The sequence below is a fragment of the Ceratina calcarata genome, unplaced genomic scaffold (assembly GCF_001652005.2).
Source record: "Ceratina calcarata isolate Rehan_Ccalc_2016 unplaced genomic scaffold, ASM165200v1 scaffold449.2, whole genome shotgun sequence".
Taxonomy (NCBI): domain Eukaryota; kingdom Metazoa; phylum Arthropoda; class Insecta; order Hymenoptera; family Apidae; genus Ceratina; species Ceratina calcarata.
The window spans coordinates 280,907-301,128 of record NW_017168819.1 but is presented as its reverse complement, the minus strand read 5'-3'; the positions used below and the strand labels follow the sequence as shown (position 1 = coordinate 301,128).

Sequence of the window (20,222 nt, the reverse complement as noted above, 5' to 3'; positions counted from 1 at the left end):
GCTCTTCTGTATATTTGTGAACTAGGTACATAAGGAAGTAGGATTTGGATGTAGACAACGGTTTCGGTACGCGTTGGTCCATTTGACGAACCGTTCTTCGTACCTCTCTTCTCAACGAGAAGGACGCTCTCCTGAGGATCTTACTCCATACTCCCTCTTCTCTTTTCTCCCAGTCCCTCCTACTCCATCTGCTTCTCTTTCGGCCTCTCTGCTCCCTGTCCCTTACCATTTCGAGGCCGCTGTCTTCGTTTTACCAGGCCGTGCGATCCGCACACGCCACTTCTTCTTCAGTGGCCGCTGGTACAACTCTCGGCTAGATCGCGCCAAGCACACCTCCTCTTGTGTTTCTTCCTTCCTCCTTTTCTTCTTCTTCTTATCCACCACCACCGAGCATCACCACCCAGCGGCATCGCCGCGGTCAGGATCGTCTCTCACCACCACTCGGCAAAGGACACCGTGCCTCCTTTGCTATTCCTCCAACTCGATGAAGTAACGCGCCCGGTACGTGCACGCGTGTACTTCTTCCGGAACTTGCGCGGGAATCCTCCGATTCCTTTTACAAAATCGTTAAAAGTTCGAGTGACACAATCTACAACCGGACCGCGTCGATTCTCTAGTGACAAAAGTTCGGGGTGAAACAGTGTGTTATCATTGTTCGTTGATGTTTTATATCGTTTGGAAATACGATGTAGAATATCTGACGATTTTTATCGAAACTATGGATCTACTTCTTAAATATTGATGTGATGAAAAAAAAAAGTGTTACGTCGAAGCTAGCCCGTGTTACCAATTCGGAACATAAAAGCAGTCAAGAAAGTGGATCATCGGTGTAATTCGAGGCGACAGCGGTCCTGTCCTCTCCCGTTTGCACGTGGTTACCTTGACACAGCGACGTGCACCTGACAGTGGAAGCGTCCGGGTACTAGGAAGCACGTGGACCAGACACAATTCATTAACACGTCTCCCTTGTACACTCTTAACGGAACCTTACACCAACAGGTTAAACTTTCCAAAAATCCGTGTCGGACGGAACAGGAGATGTTTACTCAAGATTCGAATCTGGCCGTTCACTTAAAAGAATGTCGGCTTGATTGGTAAAGGAACAACGGTACCGAAAGGAATTGGCACGTGGTCCGGTGGAAAGTCCGTTTCCCGTTTCTCTACGAAGAAAACCGAATTTGTCAACGTGCAATCGGACTAGGGTGAGCACGCGTTAAATTAATGCGAGTTCTTTCGCGGTTGGCACCATCTTCGATTTGTCACGCGTGCTTTTCTCGCTCGCCGACGCCGTGAACCGTGATGGATTAACGGTCCGGAACCGGGGAGGAGAAAAAAGGACACGGGGTGACGTCGCGAGAACTCGGAGGCTTTCCGCGCTTTTGTTTTTAGCAAACAATGCAGGGGCGATTGACTCCGCTGACGAGGGACGTACGTAATTACACGGATTAAAGCGTTCGTGAACCGAACGGTTCTACAGTACACTGTACAGCGTTCGGTCGATGTGCCGCGAGAGTGTTTCTAGTACCGTGTTCGAAAAGATGTTGGTGATTTCAATGCCTGCAATTGAAATGATCTGCAGAACGTGATGGTCCGTGCACTATGCTGACTGAATCGGAAGCGACGCTACAGGAATAGCCAGTAATTGCACCAGTGAACAAGTACGTCGGTAATTAGAAGGTTTCATCATAATATTAATTTTACATATTGATAAATTCGTAACCGATGTATATGATCATTTAATCGATACGCTGACACGATGCAATGAAAGTAAGCTACGGTTTCTTCCGGAGTAAAGACCATTTGCATGGGACAACTGTTTAATGATTTAACCGATGATTTAATTCGAAAATTATACGTTTAATCGACGTGCAGGTAGCTTCGACGTATAGCCATACGCTTCGGATTCGAGTAAATATTCATTAGGCGGCCTTGTGTGCTCGTCTTTCGACCGATCTTCCCATTTGCATATCGCCAGCCAACGTCATATCATTGTTGACTTTGAGCACCGAGACTGCTCGCGCCGAGGACCAGTCCGCATCGTGGATTCGTTCTCCTTTCTGTCGTTCCTCTTGCGTTCCTCTCGATCGATCCGAACGTGTAGGAGTATCTCTTACAAACGCATCTTAACTCGAATGCCTGCCTTAACATTGGATATGATCTTGTGCAAACTTTATCTTTAGAGAGAAAAATTGCTTATGAGTTTCAATCAGTTCATTGACGAATAACGTGTATCTAAATTTTTATATTCTATTCATTTATTAATTTTCTCTTATATTATTTATAATAATTCGCGGCTCAACTAGTTTCCATATAATTCATAATTATGTCACTAGGATGAAATATGTATACGCGTCTATCGTGGAAAGACAGTTTTCCAATGACGAGATCGATCTATTGATAGAAAATTAGGATTCGCCGCGAGGAACGTCTAAAGCCATTTCGCTGTATAAGCAGGCCGCGCATCGCTATGTGCAATTGGATTCCGGTGTGCACGCACAATTTACCGTACGATCGTCTCACGCGACGTTCGAATCTAATAACTCGAAACTCGAAATCGCATTGCTATGCCGCCGGTGGCTCCTTGTTCTCGCGTTTAACCCCGCATCGAGCCCGCATCGAAATTTCTCCCCTAATCCACCGCTAGTTTCACCTACCGTCCCTAAGCGAATTATTCTTCGCCAGCTGACAAGCTTAGCATTTTCAATCGACCCCCTATCATCACGGCTCGAATCGAAATTTCGATTAAATCGCAACGAATTTCGCGAGCTTTCGCATTCAAGGAATTATCGTTAATTCGTAATTTGTAAAACAGCCCGGAACGTTATTATCGGTTCGTTGACACAGTCCGACGTATTTGCAACCGAAACAAACGACAAACGGGAGTACGGTGCGGTCTAATTAATAGACGAACGATAACGGAAATTACGCTTGTCAATACTCGTTGTCGATATGACCCGGGGCGTCGAAAAGCCGGAATAATTACGCTCGTTTATTCGGACCCGACTCCGCGCCGACGCGACGCGACGGTTTCCCTTCGACCCTTGGCACAGGTTCGATCCGCGAACAAAAATCCGTTTTCAAGAACAGAGTCGCGTGCGCTTTTCCTCGAGAAGCTCGAGCTTTCAGTGTCCCCACTTTTTCCTACCCGTTTGCCCTCCTTTTCTCGGGCCACGATTGAGCGATCAATCAAAGAGCGGCGAGTCGCGATCAATTAGCCGACGTCGAGCACCGTCTACAGGGTGCTCGAAAAATTGTCGAGAGAGGTTCGATTAATTATCGTCGGATTTCCCTCTTTCACGGGAGCTTAGACGCCGGTGGACGGAGTTACGCCAGGATCGACAGTTTTCTCCGAGGAGGAACGTCGAGCACCGCGCCTTCTCGATTTCCAGTTCATTTGAATCCCTTTCCGTGCCGCTGCGTTTTCCATCCGCGATGTCTCTCACCCCTTCTCGCTTTTTTTCTTTCCTATTTCCTCCGATCGAGTGAAATTCCATCGCGATCGACGGCATAATGACTCTGCGTACGAAATTAGGGGGATGAGGTTGAACGTGACATTATTAGGTTACGGGAAATGTGAGTAGGAATCGAACCACCGCCATGGGGTAGGTTCGCCTCGCGTCAGCGACTATTGGCTATGATTTCAAGTTGTTTCTTGAACAATTTCCTGATGTCTTTAGGTTGCATTCGTTATTTTTGGAATTTTGTAGATATCTCTAAAGAACTTCGTTTAAGTTACATTTGCGAGTTGACTTTTAACTCTTTACGGACTGAAAAAGTTCAAGACACCGATCAAATAGAAAGATGTAATTGGGTCGTTTCGATACTTGTTTCTAGAATCTGTGTATTTCTTATTTGATGAACGAGCAACATGACTTGCGAGATACAGCTCCTCGGTTGAGTAATTCAGTAAGAATCCTGTCTTCGGTCGAGTAATTCAGTAACGGTCCTAAGAACGTTTCGGTACCACGAGGGTCCTTAAGTGATCCCGGGTTACAAGTTTAATCAAAAAGTATTCCGGTCTGTCCGTGATTAATCCGAGGGAAGTCGAGCTAAATCTCCTTGGAAGAATTCAGTAGCTGTGACTATCAACAAGACTTCTAACTAGATTGCTTTCACGAATCCTAACATATAAAAATGTACGAAATATCAAAAGTTATGATGTTAACATGATAAAACGAATTGTTACATAAAATGCATTTTTTAAATGCTTATAACAGAAAACTAATCAACCATCAGAAATATACATATAATACTCATAAAATTTGCATCTAATATGAATATCAGTGATAACGATTCGATTTTCATTAACGTGTTTTAACGGCTTCTCATAAAACTCTTATGTCTCGTGCGCTATTAATGAATCGGACGTGTCGATCATTGAATAACGATTAATTCAAAGTTGTGTACGGTCTATCTTCGCGTATCATCACTGGTTACCTACATAATATGAAACATAACGCAAGTTCCCGTCCATCGCAGACCGTCTGAAAGTGGTACGAAACTAAATTAGATACTAGCTAGTGCGTTACGGGTTCCTGAGGAGAAAGGAACGTTTACGAGAGATAAGACCTGATGACCGTGAAACCCGTATGGGTTGCCGGTGAACGGTCACGATCGTCGTTTGCGAGGGAAACGAATCGATGCGAACGGGAGGTGGATAGAGGAGAGTCGTGCCCGTATCTTTAATAGAATCGTGTAATTCGCCGATTGCCGCAAAAACGAGTCGATGCCTCCTCCCGGGAAAAACTTGCGCAACAGCTGCAACTCTTTCCCTTCGCACGAGTTTCCCACCCTTCATTTCACGTGCATGACACACTGTCAACTAAAAGTATATGCTCGGACCATGTTTATACGTATATTTTTTTACAATTCGTGTATTTGATATATTCTACCAGATGACGATTAATATTTCATTTTAGAAATATATGATTCAGTTTTTATAATAATAGAAGAGATATTGTAGGAGAGAATCCCTGTAGTCTCTTAAAAAGAATTTTATCCCGTTCCTACTAAAACCGAGCGCGAAACAAGGTAGAGTCCACGTGTTTGTTATAAAACAGGTTCGGGTTGCTGTGATGAATTTTATCGCGTCCAAGGGAACTGTACGCGGTCGAGCTTCTACATACGTCAGCTCGGCGGCGGTTCATAGCTGGGAATAACCGCAAAACGGTTCAACGCGATATTTCCACAGTCGCGAGTGCGAGGTCGTGGCAAAAACCGGGACCGTCGACACGTCTCTAATCCTTTCAAGGTAAGAGACCGCGCGGACGACTAGGATGTGGCAAAAAGCCGCGTCCACCGTGGTCCATTCTAGTGTCACCGCTGCTCGTAATAAACGTCCACCCGATTCGCGTTCCAACGGCGCCCGATTTGCATCGGGAATCTCGCTACGCTCGTTAACGAGACTTCTGCCACTTTTGCTTCCGCAGTTTTCACGCGTATGCAAAACGATAAGTTCAGGTTGGATAAAGGATAGCACCTCTCCTATTGGTCTTGTTTTTTATTAAGCTTTTGGAACCTCCATTGGCGTTTATTACAGCTACATCTGTTGTACAAACAATAGACATAAGAGAGAATAGCTAACATGACAAAATGTAAATTGGGACCGTAGCTTCAGACTAACAGGTTTTACACATTATTAAATAGCAGAGTCAAACTTATTAAAAACTTATGCAAATATAAGCTTTATCTATCTTTAAAAGCAAACATAACAACTGCTGAACCGAATATCTCAGCTCTTTTTTAAAAAGACTACGATCTCGATCGTGATAAAACTTTACTAGCAGTAATGGTAACTGGTTCCGCGTAACGATGTTGTATGAATCTCCTTTCTTGCACTTCTCATGAAACAATGCTTACATGATATAAAATGATGTCCTGTATGCTTAAAAAGAATTGGATCGGATAACTGTAAATCAATAGGGTCGGTCATTCGCGTCTGTAAATCGCCCGCTTGCCAAATTAAGTTAAACGATTCCTCGATAAAAACGAGTCCGTTGAAACAGAGTCGCGTCCTCTCTATACATATCCTCCCTTCGTAGAATTGAGAAAAACGGTTTTCACCGTTTGGTTATATCGATCTCGAGTTTTCTTAAATTTTTTCCATCTTGGGAGCCCGTTGATAATTAGAGGAAGCCTCCTCGAGCCTTGGTGGAGTATGTATCGCTCGCTCGAGCTTCCCGGACGGATCAGCAACGCTGAAAGACGCTTAACTTCTTTCCAATTAAACCGATACGTTTTCACCGAGCAGCCAGGAATCCCGGTTCCACGTGTACCGGGCTAATTAGAATCTCCGTCCGACTGATCTTTAATTCATGACTTATATTCAACCGTGCCACCGTGTGCGCGAGGGCTTCCTAGGTGCCCCGGCTACGCAGGGCCCACTGAATTACATCTGTAAATACCTCGGGGATAGATACTTTCCGTCGATTTTCGAACTCATTTACGCCGGTGAAACCGCGGCGAGCCTCATCTGAATTTCTGATTCGTCGCAATCAAACCCGATGCTCATCTGTGGAAAATTGATGGAATCCCATTCGATTCATCAATTCATAAAGCAGCCTTCCTATTCGTAGCCAAGTATCCTCCAATAACCGCAATCTGCTCGCGTGAATCTTTGATCACTGACAATTGTATGTGAATTAGGACGTGCCTATTGTGAAATCCTACGCAATAAGCTTGCAATATCGTACAGAAAGGTACAATTCGTTTCTCATATGGAATTTTATTAAATATTTCAGAGATTTTAATTCGAATTGATATTTGAAAGAGTAGTCCAGTCGTGGCGAGGGCAGGGAAACCGGCCTTTAAGAGGATCATAACCCGATGCCAAGGCGAAACTTAAGATATTTCCTCGAGGAAGCCGGACTGGCTTTTTGCGAGCATTACGCGGATCCCGTGGGACCGCACGAATCGTATGGTTTTCACGCGCGCCGCGTTCGAACTTGTTATCGTTCCTGGCATCGATCAGCGCCGTTGCTGTCGAAGAATTTTAATTGTTACTTAGACCCTGCATTGGCTTCGCGGTCGCGTACGTTAACGGAGTTTCAACTCTCGTGTCACACGATCTTTACTCTCGCAAAATACTCGTTATAGTTTCTCCGTGTTTACAAATCGGGTTCGCAGATCGATTTCAACGACGTGAATCATCCCTAATTTGAAATTCGTAACGATCCCCGTGTTAATCACAGGTATCGTGCCACGGGGTTATCTGGCCGCCGCTGCGATATTGATTCGGGGCTCTACGATGCGCGAAAGCGTTCCGGCGTTGGCGTGCAATTTGTACTAGGGAACTCTTTCGCCGCCGACTTGCAAACGAAAACTTAGGGTGGAGCGATGCTGAGTTTACCGCTGAGGAATTCATAATGTAACGGCGGCCGGTTTTAATAACCGCACTCAACGCTTTATCTTTATGTCCCGGCGACAGAATCGTGAAGAATCGTAAACCGTTTTCGGCTCGTTAGAAAATGCGGCAGAACCTGTTACGACACCCGGTACATACGCGAAAGAAATTACTTCCCCGGCGCGGCGGATTCTCCGCTGATAGCCTCGCCCGGGGAATATGTAATCGGGGTCATGGGATTAATTTTGACAGGGAACCGTCATATCTTGATGGGTATTAAGCGAACCAGCTTGAAGGATGGTCGGTACTCGCGCCGCTAATGAAAGGTTTCCGCAGAATTGAGCAATCTGAGAAAGTAAACGCGCGTTTTAGACGTTCCGGTAATTTGGAGACGCGGCCAAGATTTATTGAGTCGAGACAGCTCGTTGCCTTCGGTTACAATCGTACGGACCAAAATCGTGATTCGAACAAAATTGGGAGACTTTAATATCGTGTAATATCTTCCATTTAACGATCACCTGGTATAGCCGGGTTCGCACAACAATATGTATGTATAATAGGATGTGGCTCTAGTATGCAGTCTCGTCGCTTCTCTATTTTCTTGCCGGTCGCTTCTTTATTCGGTATAGGCATGCCCTCGCGAGGAGAAACGACGCGAGATCCGCGGCAGATTACGCTCGTACGAGAATGCGTGGAACTCCGGCAGCCGCGAGGACACCCGTTACATTCTAAATACTTGTAAGCACGCCCTATTACCCGGCCGAGTTTCAACGGTATTACAATACAATAGCCACGACCATCCCTTTCTATGTTAACTTTGTTCTCCCGTGGTCCATACTCGTTCGCAATACGCTACAGTACAGGGTGTTCCTATTCTCTATTCCTCAAAGCCTGTAGAAGCATTGAAAGATCATTGCAAATGAAACATTACGCTCATGGTTGCGATCCTTCATAATCGGTTTCAACCACACCTGTTTCATGTGGGATGCGTATTTAATTCTTACCTTATCAGTGGACCTCGAATGTAATGGGTTTATAAAAAAAAAAACGAAAGTGCATTCAATATCTAACGACATGCAGAACATGAAAAGTGGAATGAATATTATTATTTCTGAAGGATAAAACAAATGATCTAAATAGCTTTTTTTGTATTACAAATGTTATATTTTGCATGAGAATCAGCAGTCTACGTGTTAGTATGAAACGGTTCGAATTCGAATAATGTCCGGTTGCCGAAAACGGACAAATCACTGGGGCGGGCCACCCCCAGTGTCTCACGGCAGCGATAATTGCTACAATCGTGGCGCGGTAATTCTGGTGTCTCGTAATTGTCGGCGTTACATCGCCGTGTCTCGAATGCAAATGCAGTTAAGGATCTAAGATGGTAGATTAGCGAGGGGGGTTGCGACGTATCACGTACATGCACGCGTGCATTTGCGTCACGAGCCGCCGCGGGGGTTGTCGCTTTGAAAGCCGCGGCTTACGCGGCTAGTCTTCCGAGGATGGGTAAAACGGGAGCGAACACTGGGCCAGGACGGGGATTTACGCCGCGACTCGTTAACCTTTTCATCGGTGAACATTATCCGCGGTTAATTAGAAGTAATTGATGCAGACTGCTATCCGGATGATAACGTTCCTGTCCCACGCGAAACATGCAACATGCAAACATGGTCAATTGTAGATCTCGAAGAGGCAGATCGCGCAATAAATTGGTCGCTTCGTTATCTCTTTGAAGTCGCGGTAAATATAAAATTTGAATTTAAAACACGATAGTTTAAATGGAGATCGTTCCAAGTGGCCACTTTTTTCAAGAGGTTCAGGAAGCAGTAGACGGCAGCTTTAGGAAAAAGAGTTGTTAGGAAACAACCCTTATTAGAGATTCGCTGAAGATAAATAAGCGACGTCTGTCCAATAGTCGGGCAGCGTTGCCGACTTTAAAGCGGGCACCTCTTGACAGTCAGAGAGCCGTGGTCGTACCCGTTTTCCAGTTGTTCGACAATCATCCAAACACGAGTTTATCAACGGTTCCCGCGCTCCTTGAAACTTCCCGCCGCGATACGTCACGTTCCAAACGATCGAAGTTACTTTACGGACCGGCCTCTCGCAGACGAAGCGGTACAAATTACACCGATAATTCTCTCTGCCGTTCTCCACGGCCTCTCGTCCTTGTTATTTTTTTTACCACGGCTCAGAGAAAAGCTCCTCTCTGTTCCCTCTCCCATCGCCTCTTGCCTCTCCAACGACGGAAAAACTTGTGAAACTCCATTAAGACGTCGGAGCCATCGTGTCTGACCGAAAAACGACGGTTGACAGGCAACGGACGCCTTAATCGAACAGACTTAACGATTATACCTTTACAAAAATCCTTCGAAACAGGATAACACCTTCCACTCTCGCCCCTCGATCTCGATCGCCTATTCGACTTCTCGTTTAATTGCTACGTAGGCAGATCTCTCTGGGCAACGTGTAACCGTTCTCCGTTCCGTAAACTCCGGCATTCTTCCTCGATTTCCTTCCTTTGAAGCCGAATATCGGCACTGCGATAATTGCGAGCGAGTCTAAGGGTTCGTGCGCCGACCGGACGCGATCTAAGATGAGAGATTAGCCGGTAAAGAGAGGGCCGTGGATACGTACGTACGTGGTTCTGCCCGGTGTGCACGCGTGTAAATATGGGGCTGGTAAATAGGCATCGTGTTCTCTTTCTCCTTTTCCTCTCGGATTCTCGGATGCTGCATCTCGCGTGTGTACACAGTATGTGCGCGTATACACGTACCCGCTCCCTCGCTAGACGTTTAGCTAGTCGGTGCCCATACGTATCGTTATCGTCGCATCGTCGTTTTAAGACTGCGAACACGCAGTAGCACTGGCTCCTGGTTCCCCCGATTCGAAGATCGTCTCCGATTCTCCAAGCGAGAGGATCTCGAATTCAATACAGAACAGAATTGTTTAAGGATGTATTGGCTATACAGTCAAGAAACCCATGAATTGATATAAAATTTTGCAGGTAGCTTTTTAATAGCAATAGAAATCTATAATAACAAATTCAACATGCTAGCATTGTTTAAGTATATAGCCTATACATCCTTAAAGAAGTATGAACAAAAGAAATGAAACGAGCGTTCACTCAGAGTTTCGTAGGGAATCATTATTCGATAAAACACATATTTGAACTCGCCAGAAGTCGATTTGTTTAAACTGTTAAATGTTAAGTTTTGTCTCTCCAACGGGAGTATCTGTTCTTTAATGCAATCTCTAACACATTGTTTGTTGTCCGATAGAGAAAACGGGCTTCCTAGGTATCGAACCCGCTGTCTCGAAGGAGACACCGAGTCAAGCTCGTTTCCTTAATCCCCTTTGCTCGCAGCTTATCGGCTGACAGATCGTGATCGTCCGGTGCGACTAGCTGACACCGTGAAACATCGAGATTTAATTAGTCTAGGGCCGCGCCACGCAACGTCTGCGCGTGTTCCTTTTCTCGATATTTGTGACTCGCTTTTTATACGGTTGTCGAGGGATCAGATGGTCGCGAATCCTGAAAATTGTGACGACGAACGTTTGCTGAGCTTGTACGTAGGACACTGGAATGTCCTGTGTGAGTGAGTAAATTTAACTAAGTTAATTTCGATTTTGTACAGTTGTTAAAAAGTAATTGTATGAGATCTTCGTGTGATTAATTGATGATACAGAAATATATCATACGGTTGTATTTTTAATGTTACAAGGCAAAGTTTATTTATCGAAACTTGGAATTTAATTAATTCCCTGTTTTTACTGTGACGTCGAAAAGTAATTTTCTGTCGTAACAGAACGAGTAACGGGACGTATTCTAGAAATTTAAGAGTTACGCCGAGGAAACCCGATAGCCTCATAAAGAATAAGCTGGCTTACAATTTTTGGTGAATGTACACGTCGTCGTGTAGATTCTAACACGGAGATAACGAGCCGAGAATTTTTACCGCGTCCCTTTGATTAATCTCCCTTCCTTGGTCTAAACTCGTGAATTATTTATAAACAACCTCTTCAACTACGCCGCGGTGAAACCCACTGACGGAACGTTCGTCATAAACGTCAGTGGGAGTTGAATTCGCGAATGCGTCGGTTATCACACGGAGCGCCGAGAGTTCCCTGGGAGTTGATCGTAATTTATTATCGCCAGCCTGCGGTGAAATTAGTCTCCGACGAATCAAAGCGAACGCGAGAGCGGAACAATTTGCCTTCGTCGCTATTTTTTCCCGGTTTCGTGCACGCGCGCCCCCGGTACTCGTTCATTAAAGAATTAAGTGAAATCTTCGACGGATAAATTAACGATAAAAGATCTCCGGCCGCCGTTCTTTCGTCCGTTACCCTGTCTCTTTCTTTTCTCTTCCGTTCTCTTCGTAAGGCCAAGGCTGTTCCTCCCTCTTCGTCCCTCTCGTGGCCCGTTGATGTTTCCAACGTGCGATGTGGGAGCGTCGAGTTTGGAGGGAGGGACCTCACCACTGGCCTGACCCTCTAATTATATGGTACATCGTGTACCGAGTGAACGCGGGTCGGAAGGTCACGGCACTCATGGCCAAGCGAGTCCAGAGAGCACGCCATGGAGATATATCGAAAAATTCGTCCAGGTATCGGTGTTTAAGCTCTCGCGGCGGGTAGCCGAACCGTCGAATTTACCAATTCTCTGATAATAATTATTCTCACGTACACTGCTTCAGACTCCTCATACATATAGTGATTTAACTTGCATTATAAAGATACTAACATTCGCTTAAATACATTCCTAGAAAGATTTGGACGCCTTATTTCAGTCTAGGTAAGCATATCGTGATTTGTGGTCGTGTTTTAAACCATCCAGATGTTGGTCAACTACTGCGGTTACGTTCTCTCTAGCTAGGTGAAATACGACTGCGGGTTTGAGTTCACTGGTCGATTTTTCGTTAGCCGGTATTCATTTTCGTGGACGTAGCGATCGATCTCGGTCGCGATTCCGCGGCTTAAAATATTTTCTGGCCGATCGGGCCACCCCGCTGCGCCCCCGGGATTTTTCAACTGTCTCACTCCCGATGGAAACTCCGGTTATCTGGTCAGTGGTTTTCTATTTTTTAACGGCCCGTCGACTGCGTTGACACCTGTTGCGGAGGGTGACCGTCCAACCGGACGGTAGAAGACGAAATCTCTATCGACGTGTCATCTTACACAGACACGGCTGGCCAATCCTCCTCCTAGTACCGGATTATCTCGTGTTTTACGGCTCTGGTGTCTGACACTGATCGGGTTAACCATTGTCGAAGGTCACTGACCCGTTCTCGATTCTTTTATCTTTGCACAATAATAAAGATCTCAACGTATTCTATCTATAGTTGGTTTATTCCACAATTGTATTAATTAAGTAATTTCTAAAAAATTATGCTTAATTTCTTTCGTACCGTTATATCATTCATTTAATGGATTTTCCTATCGCCGAGAAAAATAGCTGGCGAAGCATTTCTTAATACAAAATCATCATTGAATTTCGTGGCGGTAGTAGAGAGACAAGGCGCGGGTAGAGCTCGGCGCGTTCGGGAATTAAAGAACGTCTCCGCGTGCGTGCCTTCAGAGAGTCAGGCACAAGGTTCGTTTATGCACGTTTGAATCGCCTGTACTCGAATGAAAGAGAGAGCTCGGTACCCGGAAGGGGATGGTTCGGGGTAAAAAGCTCTCGAACGAGGCGACGTCGCGCTCGCGTTTCTCGCCGAATAAAGCTCGCCGGCGAGCACGTCGGGAACAGGGGCAGCCTTTGAAATATTCCGAGTGCGCCGCAGCTTATTTATTTCCGCGTTTTCTCGAGACGTCACCGCTCGCTCGCGTCGCGTCGCGTCGACCAGGGCCAACCAGCACCCACTCCTTGCCCGCCTCTTTTTCCCTCTTTGCCCTCGTCGACGCTTTCCGCGAGCAGACTTACCGAGACTGGAATTTTAATTAAGCTTTTTTGCCACCCGCTGAATCCCTGTTCCGGCATAGGGAACGCAACGTGTCCCATGGCCGCGGGAACAGATGCACGCTCGCGATCTAACGGGTGTCCTTGGGGCGGATTGGCGAGACGGCGGCGCCAAGATTCTTCGAGGGGGTGTACCCCGCGGACGGAATACAAATTGCTCGTCGCCAGCGAGGTTTTAATCCCACGGACTATTGCCCCGACTAATCGACCCGTCCTCTCATCCTGCGTACGTCCAGGGATTCTTTCCGATGGAAACTGGGCCGAGTTTCTGCCGTCAGGAAATTGAATGAGATTCAACGTCGTCGATGGAGTCACGGTTCCAAAGAATTTGCTTCTCTGAAAATTGTGTATCTTCTCAAAAGTTTCGTACAAAAGTACACAGATTGAACGTAAGATCCATTTCTCGCGAGAGATTAAAAAATTCGTTTCTCACGGTGTGTACATCGATGTTCAGTTGTTCCGTGGTGGCGATTCCGTGACCTACACTACCCGTTGGCATTGATCCCGGGAGGGGGATGCTAAGTAATAGCAGCGTAACATCAGCACGTCATCATCAACGCCGAGTGTGTACAACACACGACTCGCCACTTTGCTGCCCGTCTCGCACACCAATCTACAACCCTCTCTCCTTTCCTTTTTTCTTTTCGCTTGATTATACATGTACGCGGCCGTATTTTGTTTCGCGGTCTTTCTTGTATACTGCGGGTGTTCCAAGCGGATTCGAGAAATCTTTTGAGAATCCGAGACTGTAGTCTTGTAAAATATCTTTAGATTTTCTTTGAAATTGTCGGGAAACGCGTCGAAATAGCTAGAACAGCGCCGTTTCTAAAGATTCGAGTATCACTCTGGCAAGCTTAAAGCGTGGAAAAACGGCAGCTGGCAGAAGATAACGCTTTATAGTTCGCTTAGAATTTTTCCTTCCTTCGGATCGCGCCAAATTGCCGGTGCTGAGTCACGTAACGAGTTCACAAAGTGGAAGTTTTTAATGTGTGCAGTAAAATTGCCCCTGTTGCGAATGCGGTTCACATTCGCGAATAGGAACTCCGCGAAAGAACTAAACCGATGAAATCGATTACGCGGCAATTTGCCTCTCGTACAATTTTTGAATATCAAAAGAGAAACCACTGTGTACACATATATCAAGAAAGTATCAATTACACGTCCGGACAATTTAATTATCCCCACGTATAAATCCAATCCCGATAGATAACCCAATGAACATGTTACATCCGGGAGACAGGTAAATTTATTCGTCTTCCAATACCGTAATCCGGAAGTACGCTGTTGCCCGGCAGCCAACACGTATTCGAGATTTCGCGTGCGCAGAAAATCCATCACCGTGTAGAGTTAAAATTACAATTTCATTCGATATCCCGTCGGATAGGAGGGATCGGCGAGGAGCGTGGCTGGGCGAAACGCAATCGGGTAAATCCGATCGAATGTAACACGATTCCGGTACGCGATAAGTACTTTATAATCACCCTGTGTGCTCGACGGTACGGGGTTGGGCGCATTCCTCCAGCCTTCGGGTGGAGAGGATGAAACGCGAGGGAGGTTAAGATGATAGACGAGCCGATACGTTCCCACGCGGACCCGCGAAGAAGTCTGAAAGCTGTTCGTTCTCTCTCGCCACGGTTTTCTTCTTCTCTGTTTGGCACGGTGTAGTGGGCGGTTATAACCCCCGAGGGCCCGACCGGGCCCCTAATCACAGGCTCGCCCTCGCGGAACGTATGCGTTTCTTAAACGTGGTTCGGCTAAAAGCCGAGAGTAACGCGAACGTTCTTAAATACACGCTGTTTAACTCTCGCCCTCTGAAACATGCGTACGCTTTGTTCCCTTTGTAGACGTAAAGAGAATATCTTTCTCATTTCTCTCGGCCTCGCTATCTTAATCCTCCTCCACGCTCGTTTCATTCGCTGCGCGGTTTTGTCCAGTTATTCATACTCTTCCTGCCATTTTCCATGTGTTCACTTTACGTTCCTCTTCATTTTCATTGTTCCCAAACGAGAGATCGCGTAGATACTTCTGTTCCCTATTGAAAGATCTACCCTTGCCGAAAATGCTCTCTCGTTCTATTTTAATTTCCTCTCTTCGTATGCTCGTTTCCAACTCGCGCTTCATTTTCCTCCTTGCTCGTATCTCCCACGATTCGCAAACAGACGGGGCGCAGGATGCACGTGTTCGCGTTGCATATTATATGCCCGACACACGCACGCGATGAACACAGCCGAACGGCTTACACGGTCGGCGAAATAAAATTATCGCGACCCCGCTTTACGTTCTAAGGTAAATCTCCCCACGGAACGGAGCGGAGAGTTTAAACCAACTTTCGCGTGGCCGGCGTTGCTTTCGTTACATTGCTCTTTACTGCCGTGCCGCTATCGATTTACGAGGATCGAGGCCGGACTTCGTGCTCTCGTGTCCGTAATTTGGAAATTAGAAGCAGATTCTCCATTCTCTACTTGGGATCTTCTGACTAATATTTTGATATCTCATATTCAATTTCTAAGTGCTTAATATCTACCAAGGAGTCTAATAAACATTTCAAATTAGTAACCAAATTATACATTATGTAGTAAATCATGTAGTCATAACATATAATAAGTTATATAACAAATCGTACAATAAATCGTGGATAGTTCCAATGGAAGAATAGAGAATATTTATTTCTGATTGTTTATTCATACCTCACAAATTTTCATCTGTTCATACATACCCCCTTCGTACATCCGATTTTACAATATTATTCGTGAACGGCTTGTTTGCGTACGAGGGTGTATTTGCATGAGGCAGGGGAAATATGGATCACGAGGATAGTTGTTAGTGGATGTTGCCGCGAGGCTCACGAAGTAAAGGACGAAATTTATCGTGCACTAATGCGCTTTAAACTCATTGGACGTAAATTTATCAGACGGATAGGAGGGTTCGCGAGGTTCCCGCGCTGTCGCCGCGGGCTCCACCGTTTCGACGCCGAGGAAGAAAGGAGACCACGAGAGCCAAGAAAAGCATAACGACTCCGCTATGATGGACGATTAGTCGTGTGCCGCGAGCATTAGCAGCCACTATTCAAAGAATAATTGCGTCATAATTCATTATGGAGTTTTATGCGTATATGTCTCGCTCTTCCTTTTCACTGAAAATCCTTTCAAACTAGAAACATCTAGTTATATATTGGCAAACGTCTTACTGTCAGTAGAACAAAACAGTTTTTAAAAAATCACTGGTGAAGTTATTTTCTTTTAAGACTATTCAATTTTATAAAATAAAATCTTAGATCAGACGTAGATGGATATTTTTTAAATAGGAATTTCTTAAACGATCTACCACCGTTTCTTTAGTTAGATTTCTTGCTCGATAGGTAAACGAAGGCACAGGCAGTCGATTCCGATCTCGATCTCGACGTGCGTGCATTGAACCACCGATGGGTCCACGAATATTGTAATTCACGTTGGGTGGCACGTGTCGAGTCACCGTTTCTTCCCTCTCGTTCATCGTGATCTTTATGCGTGGCGATTTAAAGCGGCCTCCACACATTTAACGTGTCACGCATCCCATGGGACCTTCTGATGAATGTTTCCGCGCGATAACGAGCCGAGTTAACGGTACCGCCTTTGCGGGACGATTGAGCAATCGCGTTTCGAGTAAATCCGATGGTACCTGCGTTCGTGGAAAGATACCCTTGCGCGCAATTCTTTAAATAAGAGGAGAACGACAATAATGTTTATAACTGCGGGATTAAAGGAGGATTAACCGTGTTCGCGTGTCGAACGATCGTCAACGCTACTGGACGCCGTGTCGCAACCAAATCGCCGGTGTGTTTTCGTTAATTAATGGCGCACGGCCTCTTATGGACGTTCCCTCTCTATCATGGAGTAAATTAATCTTTCTTGGAAAGCACAGAACAAGTTTCGTCGACTTGTTCTTGCCGTTACCGATGGAACGTCTGGCTATCGAAAATCGGATCAAATTACCCAGAGAGAAATTGAATATGAAACATTTTTAATTCAGCAACTTTATTTAAGCGTAAAAAAAATGAAGCGGATTTCGGTAAACGCGTTTGCTTGTCGCGAGTTGAATGGATACGCGCGCTGTAATTGTGGTAGTGGGACCGTTAATATGTTTATTGTTGCCGAAACCTCTAAAATGGAAATGGTCGCGCTATTAAATCGTACCGCTGTCTCCCATAATCCCATGAATATCCGCAGTAACTCTCGGCGCGCCGTTGTTTTATTCGTGCTTCATAATCAGGAAATGTATCAATTTTCCATTCAAAACGATCCGATTTATTACATATTCCTAGCGTGGCTTTTTATTATCAAAGAAATATTTCCAATTCGTCGTGCGGTTTTCAGTTCCAGCACAATGGTTTATTTTTTATCAAAAATGTTTTAATTATATAATATTGTATTTTCTACGTTAGAATTGTATTAGTCATCTGTTAATATTAATTTCAATTTATCTTTCTTCTCTCATCTTTTAATTAACGGTTTTTTTGTTGAATGACTAATTAAGCAATGCAACGTTGACTCGTTCACGCGAAACGTGATCTATTTTGCAGGTTATTGGGAGAACCAGAAAGAACAATGGTACGGAAGTGTGTCAGGCGTAAGCGATACCCCTGTACCTTGAAGGCATCGTTGTTGGAAAGTCGCCTCTGGACGGAATCAAGAGCGAAGGCATCGATCGAAGGGCGAAGCCGAGGTCGAGGCTTGAACAGTCGTCGAATCGGGTGAAAGCTCGATCCGGATCGATGTACGGACGATCGATTTCACGGAACGTATTCGAATTCGAACCACGTAGCCGCGAGACGAATAGCTCCTGAAGGAGGCAACCTTTGAGACTCGGCTATCAACCTGGATTCTCTCACAGAAACCGATCCTCCTCCGGGGTTCGATTCAATTAGCGACCATGGGACTCGGAGGTGTTCGAAGAGGAAGAAGAAACTCGAGTCGACCGTGACGATGATCGCGCTTCGGGCAACCGACGACGACGACGACGACCTCCACGACGGAATCCTATTAATCGCGATGAAATCTCATTAGAAACTTTTTCTCAAGGTCGTCCGCATCGCGGGAAATTAACTGTTCGCCAGCGAAGAGTGAGAAGCGGAAGAGACTCGTTTTTCTGGCCGATTAGAAACGCTTTTCTGAGGCAAAGGGCCCGGTTAATATGTGCTTTGGACGAGTGCCGCAAGTTGGAAGTTGCCAGATCGGCGAGAACCGTCAAAAGGTAGAGGGAAGCAGGTGGCGGCTCTATCCCGAAGGAATGGGAATGCTTCTGCCCGACGAGACGTACGAGGAGCGTTCTTCGTCTTCGAGACGAAGCTCGTGCCCGAACGTACTCGTGGACATCGACGAGGTCGAGGCGGCGAAGGCCTTGGCTGCGTTCAGAAAGTGCGACGAGTTCCTCAAGAGGCATGGGATCAGGCCGGAGTTCTTCTGCAGGCACAGGGAACGGCTGGCGTTGCAGACCTGGCTGCTGCAGAGGTCCAAACTGTCTTCCGGTGAGTCTGAGTTCGTAAATGTTTGATCGCTTTGAAGGGAAGTCTTTGAACGAATCGTGTATTCGGCTTCATAGAAGATTAGATCTACTATGAACGTCGATTGGTACCGCGAACGTCGATAAATCGTGTTCCGCAGCGTTGATCGAACACAGTGCCACTTTATGGCAGTTTATGGGACAGGCGTCACTATGCACCTGGCCGGTGTAGAGACCTCGCGTCGACGGTAATAGATTTACGTATGAGGAACGAACAATCGGATGACAATTTACGGGGAACCGTTTCAACCCGTTCTGCATGCATCGAAAATAGGGTCCGATCTCGGTTAAATCGCCGTTTCTCGTTACTTTCACCGGCGCGGTGGTTACATTGTCGCTGTTGTTTTTTTGGGCAATGAAACGCATCGTTCGGGTAATTGGATATCCCTTCCCAAAAAACGCGCTTTCGCCCCGCAAAGTGAATTTCACATTTACTGTATCTATAATTTCTCTATTCTTTTCGTACTATTAATTATAAACTAGCTGTTGGGAGTTTCTGAAAATGTCTGAAAATGGGAATGAATTATCTCCCGCGATACTTTATCTCATCCTATTGAAACATGATAAACCACAAGTCAATAGAACCTTGAATTTTTAGCGAGATAGAAACGGGGTAACGATCGAACGATAGGGGTCTTGATAAAGGAGGAAGGGAGGGTGTGGGAGGGCGCGTGGTGCCTCTCTTTGATGTTAATTTCGATTTCGCCGGTCGACGGCGATAATTTCGTTAGCTGGACGTACTTAACGATCGCGGGCCCGTGAAACGCGGGGAATTTCGCAGTCCGCGAGACTGCCGGAGGGGCATTAATTTTTGTTTTTAACGAGCTTTACGTATTTATGCAGCGGCGCGCATTAACGCAGTTGATTTAATGTTCCGCATTAATCGAGCCGCGTTCAAGCTCGTGTAAATTATGAATGGAAAAGTTAATTTGCCACCCCTACTCGTGTCGTCAGCTCGGGCGCTTCTCCATTGATTAGGTTTAACGGCAACACCGAACTTGCGTCTCCATTTACATACGATTATGAATTTAAATTCCTTATTTAATATTTTTTCGAAAGCCGAGATAATTAACGTTATGATAGTTATGGCATAATCACGCTTGTGTGTAATAGCTATTTAATTGTGTGTAATTGGTAAAAAGAAAAAAATAATTCGTAGTGCTAAGCTTTATCGGATGCCGTTCTCTTCTAGCGTTTATGGAAATAAGGTTTGCCCCTCAACAAGAATGTAATTACACCGTGAAGAACGCCGCCACGGTTTCCACGGTTTCATGTTTTTACGGGTAATAGAATTTAACCGGAAAAAGGGGGATTACAGTCGAACGCGAGGAACGTAGCACCCATTTCCGACTGCCTCAAAGGGCGCGCGCCCCGTGCCTTGTTTCG

At 45.6% G+C, this 20,222-nt stretch overlaps 1 protein-coding gene across 1 annotated transcript in view; it reads left to right on the top strand.

Annotated features, from left to right (window-relative positions):
• Positions 1–344: 344 nt before the first annotated feature.
• dachs (unconventional myosin-IXb-like dachs) overlaps positions 345–20,222 on the top strand; it is a 57,976-nt gene continuing 38,098 nt past the window's right edge. The window contains exons 1-3 of the mRNA XM_018028317.2: positions 345–1,202; positions 1,390–1,658; positions 17,857–18,801. Of these exons, the coding sequence (XP_017883806.2) occupies positions 18,468–18,801 (334 nt within the window). The 5' untranslated portion in view covers positions 345–1,202; positions 1,390–1,658; positions 17,857–18,467. The remainder of the gene's footprint in view (positions 1,203–1,389; positions 1,659–17,856; positions 18,802–20,222) is intronic.